Genomic DNA, 8,930 nt, shown 5'->3' with positions numbered 1-8,930 from the left:
GATCACACAATTGCAGGTTTTGTCACTCCCAGAACTGGATAATTTCTTCTTTAAGGCTCTTTTCAATTGATTAGGTGGATACTTATCATACTAATTGTTTTCTCTGCTTGACTTCTCTTTTATATATATAGAAAACTCTGCTTATCTTCTTGAATTAGCTTGTGTTAAAAAAAAAAAAAAAGCTTCTTGAATTAGCAACAATGGCATCGATGATAAAAGAAAGGTTTTTCTTTATGCGATGCGTGGCTTATAATATAAGATTAAGGAAAATGACAATAACCACTATTTTAGGTAGTAGGTTGGCAAATCGAATGTCGACAAAGAATCGTAACGTGACGTAACGCACGTGACAAACGTCTTTAGTCAGAATTATTTATTATCGCCCACATAAATATTATAAGAGTTTGGAATTGAAAACGTCGTCACTTTGCTTCATATTAGTGGACCATCTCTTTTATTCAGTTTTCCTTTTCTCCCATTCACACTTCTCCTTTTGCAAGGGCCACCACCACACCACCCCCCACCATCACTTAAAGCAGTTTCGATTCTCGTCATAATCAATAATATCTCCGCCATTAAAGTAACCGCCCTCTCTTTCCTTCTGAGGATTCAGTAATGGCGGCGAAGCTAGGCTCCTTCCGAAACGGTAACCACGCGGAGAAACGCGAGCGGCTTCTCTCCAACAACGGTTTCTCCGATATGAGATTCGGCGACATCGAGTCCAACGATCTTCTCGAAGGCGATGGTCATGCAAGGACGCGGCTGTGCTGCTGCTGTTCGTGCGGTGACATCTCCGGTAAAATCTCCGGAGTGTATGAGGACGCTAAAGATGTGGCGCGAAAGGCGTGGGCGATGGGAGTCTCTGATCCGAGGAAGATCGTCTTCTCCGCCAAGATTGGCCTTGCTCTGACGATTGTAGCGGTTTTGATTTTCTACCAGGAGCCTAATCCGGATCTCAGCCGTTACTCGGTTTGGGCTATTCTCACCGTCGTCGTCGTCTTCGAATTTACAATCGGTAAGGACGGCTGGTTCTAGGTATTGCGAGCCTTTTCAAATTGTTACTAAAAATATTTAATAATTGTTTAAATGTTTAAGTTGGTAAGTATATGTGAAAGAGTGTTCATGGTCAATTTATAAGCTAATTATTTTTATATTGGAAGCCTATTATAAACCCGAATTTTAAGAATCTATATGTAGTCGTGTAGTTTATTCATATGGAAACTTATTGGAATAGTCTGGATCTGGCTTGTTTCCTTCTTTTAAACAGTCGTTTGTTTCAATGTGATGACTGTTGTTTGGTTATGATAGGAGCAACTCTAAGCAAAGGGTTTAATCGAGCGCTTGGGACGTTATCAGCCGGAGGTCTTGCACTTGGAATGGCTGAGCTTTCAACACTGACTGGAGACTGGGAAGAGCTCTTCTGCACCGTTAGTATCTTCTGCATTGGTGTGTGTTCTCTTCTTTCATACCAATGGTTTTGTTGGTTTTCTATTTGTGATTTTATAGTAGGCGTCTCTTGTTTTCAGGGTTCATTGCTACTTTCATGAAACTGTACCCGGCGATGAAAGCTTATGAGTATGGTTTCAGGGTTTTCTTGCTGACGTATTGCTACATTCTCATCTCTGGGTTCAGAACAGGACAGTTTATTGAGGTGGCTATCTCCCGGTTTCTGCTTATAGCTCTTGGTGCTGGTGTTAGTTTAGGGGTTAATATGTTTATATATCCTATTTGGGCTGGTGAGGATCTTCATAACTTGGTTGTGAAGAATTTCATGAATGTAGCTACTTCCCTTGAAGGTTAGTACTCATAGAATTTATAGCTTTTGAGTCTCGAGAAGATGCTTGACTGATATTGTCTGTGACTTGGTGTTTTACAGGTTGTGTGAATGGATACCTCCACTGTTTTGAATACGAGAGAGTCCCATCCAAAATCGCCACTTACCAAGCCTCCGAGGATCCGGTTTACAAGGGTTACAGATCAGCTATTGAGTCTACTAGCCAAGAAGAGTCTCTGGTATTTTTCATCATTAAAACGTTATGTTTCTTCTTACATTGTTTCTTGTTTCTGAATCAATTTGTTTTTTTTTTTTTAAAGATGAGCTTTGCAATATGGGAGCCGCCACACGGACCATACAGGACATTTAACTACCCATGGCAGAACTATGTCAAGCTCAGTGGCGCTCTCAAGCATTGTGCATTCACTGTGATGGCATTGCACGGCTGCATTCTCTCAGAAATCCAGGTAACTCTCTCTCTCTCTCTCTCTCTCTCTAGCTTCATTGCTCCTCGTGTCTGAGTAAGATTCGCACTTTTGTCATCTGTTTTCAATACAGTGATGCTTTTAGGGGTAAGAGAACAAAACAGTTGCTCAAAGTTTAGAAACGTTTCACAGGCACCTGAAGAAAGGAGACAAGTTTTCCGACAAGAGCTTCAGAGAGTTGGCGTAGAAGGAGCCAGGCTCTTAAGAGAGCTCGGCGAAAAGGTGAAGAGGATGGAGAAGCTAGGACCAGACGACATGCTCTTCGAAGTCCACTTAGCTGCCGAAGAACTACAACACAAGATCGACAAGAAGTCTTACCTTCTCGTCAACTCCGAACGCTGGGAGATCGGAAACCGATCACGGTCAGAGCCTCAAGAGCTACTCTCCATGGAAGATTTAGATCCACCAGAGAACCTCAAGTCTCCCATCTACGCCTTCAAGTCCCAAAGCGAGGCGGTTCTTGAGATACCAAAGAGCTGGGGAGAGAAGAATCACCGCGAGCCGTTGAATCACAGGCCTACTTTCTCGAAACAGGTGTCGTGGCCTGCACGGCTTGTGCTTCCGACCCATATGGAGACGACGAACGGGAACTACCAGCTGCTGGAGACGACGGAGACGTACGAGAGCGCGAGTGCCTTGTCTTTGGCGACGTTTGCATCGCTCCTCATAGAGTTTGTCGCTCGGTTGCAGACCGTGGTCTACGCGTTCGAGGAGTTGAGTAAGATAGCTAATTTCAAGGAGCCGGAGATTGCGACGTCGGACTCGGATGTAGAGGTAGACGGAGAGAGTGTCGGGCTTGGCCGGAAGATCCGCCGGTGTTTCGGGGTGTAAGGGTTTTCTGTTTGAAAATTCGCATCGGAGGCGTTTTACTTAAACGCGCGAGACTTTAAACTGTTAATTGTAAACTAAGTAACCCAAAGTACACAACTAAACTAGTTAATAAATGGTAAACAAGCAGAGGCGTTTTTAACCCTTATTATCATCATATACTGTGCATGTGATTTGGGGTGTAAGATTTTTATGGACACATAAAATGAAAATATGCTACATATTTTTTTAGCATTAACTCACAACCATACTATTAAGGAAACTTTCATAATTAGTTTGTAGTATTTTGAAATATTGAATTCACTAAGAACCACAATTTACGCGTCTTGGAAAGCATGAATCATTCTATCATTTTGTTGTGAAACTGGAAAATATTTTGGACATACATTTGAGCCTTTAAATAGCCCACGTATCGGTCCATTAAACTTCATATTGATCCTGGTTAGATATTGCTAAGCCTGTTTAGGACCAAGACCCATACAAAAGCGGAGCAGATTACCATTTTACCACCAAAACTCTGTGCAGATCCGATCGAACTAGAAAAATTTCCAGGGAAAATTAAAACAACATTGGTAGAATTCACTTGCTGATTCGAAGAAGAAATCACTTCCCAGAAACTTTATTCGCACTGAAGTCTTACTTCTGTTCTTCGGAGAGCGAGATCAGGATCCGAGGACGAGGATAATGGAGGCCGTACCAGATGGATCGGAGAGAGATAAAACAACTCCTCCTCCATCTTCTTCTTCTTCTTCTTCCTCCTCGCCCATTCCCGTCGTCACCAGTTTCTGGAAAGGTTTGTTCCAGATTCATATATCGAGCTGTCTATTCGCTTGCTTTGAGTCCTCGGTGGTAGCTTGTTGTGGTAGGAGAAATTCGTTTTTTAGGTTTATTTTGGATTCCATTTTTAGTTAGTAAGAGTGAATCAAACTAGAGACGTGATGAATATTTCCATTAGATGTTCCGGAGAAGGCATTGATAGCGTAATGTGATCGGATTGAGAAAGTTTCAGTTGATTGCTTTAAATGATTTCACCAGTCTCTAAAATGTTTTGTTTCAGAATTTGATTTGGAGAAGGAGAAAAGTCTGCTTGACGAGCAAGGGCTTAGAATAGCTGAGAATCAAGAAAACAGCCAGAAGAATCGGCGGAAGCTTGCTGAGAGCACCAGGGGTACCTTTTTTGTTTCACCTTTTATTTTGATTAAGACCTGCTTTTTTTTTATCCTACGTTATTATTGTTTTGAAGATATAGGAGATGTTAACAACGTATTATATGGTTTGTATTGATAACAGACTTCAAAAAAGCATCAGCTGAGGACAAACTTGGTATGTTTAACTCCTTGCTCAAGGGTTATCAGGAAGAAGTAGATAATATTACCAAGAGGGCCAAGTTTGGGGAGAATGCTTTCCTTAACATTTATCAGAAACTCTATGAAGCACCAGATCCCTTTCCTGCGCTTGCCTCTATTGCTGTAATTCTCCGGACATCTTTTGAAAAACTGCCTAAATGATATGCAACTGAACTTACTATTTGATGTGTTTCAGGAGCAAGAGCGTAAATTATCTGAAGTGGAATCTGAGAATCGAAAAATGAAAGTTGAACTTGAGGAATTTAGGACAGAAGCGACTCATCTGAAAAATCAGCAGTCCACAATAAGGAGACTAGAAGAACGGAACCGCCAGCTTGAGCAGCAGGTCGGTCAGCTTTTGTTTTTTTTTTATCTCGTGTTCTAAACTAATGCGACTGTTGTCAGTAAATCTTAGCTTCCTTGAATGCTTAACCTAACTAATACTCCCAGTCTAATAGAAATGCTGTTTTGTGATCTTGTAAATGATAACTGTTGAAGATATTCACATTGATGTCGTGTTGTTTTTATTTGGATTCAGATGGAAGAAAAAATTAAGGAGGTTGTTGAGATCAAGCAACGAAACTTGGCTGAGGAAAATCAGAAAACGTTGGAGCTTTTAAAGGATAGGTAAAAAGGTTTTTCCTCCCTGAATGATTCGCGGGTGTTTTGGAGTTTTGGAGCCATCACCAACATTTCCATATCCACCTTTTGTACAGGGAGCAAGCTTTGCAAGATCAGTTAAGGCAAGCAAAAGACAGTGTCTCCACCATGCAAAAATTGCATGAGCTGGCACAGAGCCAACTTTTTGAACTTCGTGCTCAATCAGGTTGTGCATTGACTCTTACTATGGTGAATCATTTTTTGTGCTTTCATAATCGGTCCTTTACATGATTAGTCTTCTAAGACCTTATCAGTTTTCATTTCAGTCTTTCTTATGTATTTGTTCCTTCATGTCTTGTTAATAAACATTACTTTTATGACTAACATCAGACGAAGAAAAAGCGACAAAGCAATCTGAACTTAGTCTATTGATGGATGAAGTGGAGCGTGCTCAAACGCGACTCCTTTCACTTGAGAGGGAAAAGGTCTTTCACAGAATGCTCTTGAAATGTCATGTTTGAATTAAGGGAATATCCCAAGATGAGCGCCTAATTTTTGTTTTTTTTTGGTTTGTATCAGGGACATCTACGCTCTCAGCTGCAAACAGCTAATGAAGATACTGAGAACAAGAATAGGTGGGGTAGTTAACACTTAAGTGCCCATTTAGCAATGCACATACATTTAAATAGGTCTCTTCTAAGTTTTTCTTTGTTTTGATTTCTTATTTTTGTTGTTCTCGTTTACTGCAGTGATAATGTTGATTCAAATAGCATGCTGGAGAATTCCTTAACAGCAAAAGAGAAGATTATATCAGAGCTTAATATGGAGATTCACAATGTTGAGACAGCTTTAGCAAATGAGCGAGAAGATCATGTTGTCGAGATAAAGAAATTGAACTCGTTGCTCAATAAAAAGGTGAAAATTGTGCTATTCTTTGTCGTTTATACTCTGAATTTTTACTCAGGTTATGGAAATAGGTTTCCCATCGCGTCCATGTCTAATGTTTGCATGCGTCATTTTCTTGTATTAAACTAGGATACTATCATTGAAGAGATGAAGAAAGAGCTTCAAGAAAGACCATCAGCAAAATTAGTTGATGATCTGCGCAAGAAAGTGAAAATTCTGCAGGTATTTATCATTTCTGGTGTTTTTTTGTGGTACTTACTTATTTTCACTTCTATTTAGCTTCTTGCCACAGATCCGTCCTATATTCTTCCTCGTAATAATATTACTGTGTAAGTGTAATGCTGTTATTGCGTATTAGGCTGTAGGTTACAATTCAATTGAGGCCGAGGACTGGGATGCTGCTACCACCGGTGAAGAGATGAGCAGAATGGAGTCGCTTCTTCTTGATAAAAACAGAAAAATGGAGCATGAGGTCACTCAATTAAAGGTACATAACCTTGTACGTAATTAACTGGCGCCACTGTAATTATGTCTCTTCGTTACTCTTTCTCTATTCAGTGACATGAATGTGCACAAGTCAATGTCATTGGTCGATTAAACCTCTTTTTAGCACAGGTTCAACTTTCTGAGAAAACCTCCTTGCTTGAGAAGGCTGAAGCCAAGGGAGAAGAACTAACAGCTAAGGTTAATGAACAGCAAAGACTGATTCAAAAGTTGGAGGATGATATTTTGAAGGTATGTAAGAGTATCTCTTCTCATTGTGTTCGTTTGCTGTTTTCGGATTTCCTTTCATGGTTCTTCTTTGTATTTGTGTTTCTAAGATTATGAGGATTTTCTCACTCTATACACACAAAAATACTGTATGTGGTAACTCGAGAGTAGAAAACCATATCAGAAACTTTGATTACACTTAAACCTCCTCTACTAGTTACACAGGGTTACAGTTCAAAAGAGCGAAAAGGTGCTCTATTTAATGAGTGGGAGTTCTCTGAAGCTGGTGTGACTGAGCAGTCCGAGGTACTTCTGTTTGACCTTTTTTATACGAGTCATGTAGTCTCTCATGCAACATTCTTCTTATCATTTTTTTGGTTTTCTTTTTATAAGGCTATGGATCAGAAACATGTACCGTCAGATCAAGATCAAAGCTCAATGCTGAAAGTTATCTGTAGTCAAAGAGATCGGTTCCGAGCACGGTTGCGGGAAACAGAAGAGGTAACAGGAGTGCACTTGGAAGATTCACTTTCATCTGTCTCGTCTATTTCCTGGTTAAACTCTCTGAATATTTTGGTGGTCTCTTGATATTGCACAGGAAATAAGGCGATTAAAAGAGAAGATAGGCTTTCTCACAGACGAATTAGAGAAAACCAAAGCAGACAACGTCAAACTCTATGGCAAAATCCGCTATGTCCAAGACTATAACCACGATAAAGTTGTTTCACGAGGATCCAAAAAGGTATTTTTCTGTTCGACATTACATTTCCCTTTTGAACACTTGTCTGTCACATTGTTGATTGAAATGTTTCCTCCAACTTCAGTATGTGGAAGATGTGGAAAGTGGATTCAGCTCGGACGTGGAGTCTAAATACAAGAAGATATACGAGGATGATATCAACCCATTTGCTGCATTCTCGAAAAAGGTAAAACAAAAAGAAATTGTCTTCACAAGCCGTACTTAGTATTTAACCATTGGAGTGTATGTGTGTGTTGAAACAGGAAAGAGAGCAGCGGATCAAAGATTTGGGAATTAGAGATCGGATTACACTAAGCAGTGGCCGTTTCCTTCTAGGAAACAAGTAAGCCACTCGTTCTTCATATTCAGAATTAAGTGCATCACAAGATGTATGTTGGGGCTGATTGGGTTTAATTTTCAGGTATGCGAGGACATTTGCTTTCTTCTACACAATAGGATTGCATGTACTTGTCTTCACTTGTCTCTACCGTATGTCTGCTCTCAGCTATCTCAGGTAAAAAGAACTCCACCAAATCTTTGTTTCTTGTTTTTTTTTTGTAACTCCGATATCTGTTTGATTTTGGTGTTCGTTTCTTTCTTTTTAGCCATGGAGCTGAGGAGACTCCAGTCACAGAAACAACCACAAACCTTCCTCGCGGTTTTTAATCTTTCATCCCTAAACTTTTTCGTCTCTCTTTTGTCTGTCTTTTTTCGTCTTCTGGGCATTAAAAGGAAAAAGCTGGATTATGAAATATTTTGTACAGAGGGATACAAATCACTACATACATATAAGCCATAGAAAAGTTTAAGAACTGAACTTTTATATATTACGGTATACAGACGATGAAATAATCAGTGTTCACATTAACCAAAAAAAAGTAACTAGGTGAAAACTCACACAAAGATCGCAAACAGAAATAAAAGTCATGCATGGCGACTCTCAAGTTTTAACGAGTCTTCTCCATCCGTCACACCTTTGGTTAACAACCAATGGTTATTCTCTGTATCTGTCAATGAAATGCCATTCATTTTCAGTCCCCATGTTATAGTTACAAACATTAAAAAGCCAATCCTCTCTTCTTCTTTTTTTGCTTTGACAAATAAGGTCCTCCATAATTACTCGTCACCACCCTTTAAAACAAGTCCATTCCCCTCCAGCTTAGAAAGGTATAATAATTGCTTAGGCCCTACAAAAAGTGTGTTTGTATGTGTGTATCCTCCATACATACATACATATATGTTCATCCAAGAAGAAGAATGTCAATAGAAACGAGATCCAGGTAAAGGAATCAATATGAATAGAGTAATCACGAGAAGAAGTATCCAATGCGATATGCATCTTGGAACTTGTAAGTGGAATTTAATGGATTCCATGAAACTATTTAATACGTAAATCAGTTACACAAAACGTATTTAATGTCGCGTTCTGTTGTCTTTGCATGATCCCAATTTTTCGTATTTAAAAATAACCATTCTGTATATTTTTATTTTCAGTTATGCCATTGATTAATTATTAGATTGAGCTTTCGTAATCTATCCAA

General features: G+C 39.5%; 2 protein-coding genes across 2 annotated transcripts; both read left to right on the top strand.

Moving 5' to 3' along the window:
- Positions 1–461: 461 nt before the first annotated feature.
- On the top strand, positions 462–3,244 carry LOC106390296 (aluminum-activated malate transporter 9-like). Its single transcript, XM_013830727.2, has 6 exons — positions 462–1,015; positions 1,309–1,446; positions 1,527–1,796; positions 1,877–2,013; positions 2,095–2,241; positions 2,392–3,244. Exons 1-6 carry the CDS (start codon positions 616–618, stop codon positions 3,088–3,090), a joined length of 1,791 nt encoding a protein of 596 aa, XP_013686181.2. The 5' UTR covers positions 462–615; the 3' UTR covers positions 3,091–3,244.
- A 348-nt stretch (positions 3,245–3,592) lies between these two features.
- Positions 3,593–8,214, top strand: LOC106390295 (protein CASP). Its single transcript, XM_013830726.3, has 19 exons — positions 3,593–3,880; positions 4,145–4,255; positions 4,378–4,556; positions 4,630–4,779; positions 4,972–5,060; positions 5,150–5,259; positions 5,424–5,518; positions 5,613–5,668; positions 5,783–5,948; positions 6,069–6,161; positions 6,298–6,426; positions 6,555–6,674; positions 6,876–6,956; positions 7,044–7,151; positions 7,249–7,392; positions 7,475–7,576; positions 7,653–7,732; positions 7,811–7,903; positions 7,995–8,214. The coding sequence occupies exons 1-19, from the start codon at positions 3,772–3,774 to the stop codon at positions 8,053–8,055; spliced, it is 2,076 nt and encodes a 691-aa protein (XP_013686180.1). The 5' UTR covers positions 3,593–3,771; the 3' UTR covers positions 8,056–8,214.
- Positions 8,215–8,930: the final 716 nt, after the last annotated feature.

This window comes from Brassica napus, chromosome C1 (genome assembly GCF_020379485.1).
Source record: "Brassica napus cultivar Da-Ae chromosome C1, Da-Ae, whole genome shotgun sequence".
In the NCBI taxonomy this organism is placed as follows: Eukaryota; Viridiplantae; Streptophyta; class Magnoliopsida; order Brassicales; family Brassicaceae; genus Brassica; species Brassica napus.
This window is presented reverse-complemented; position numbering and strand designations above follow the sequence as displayed.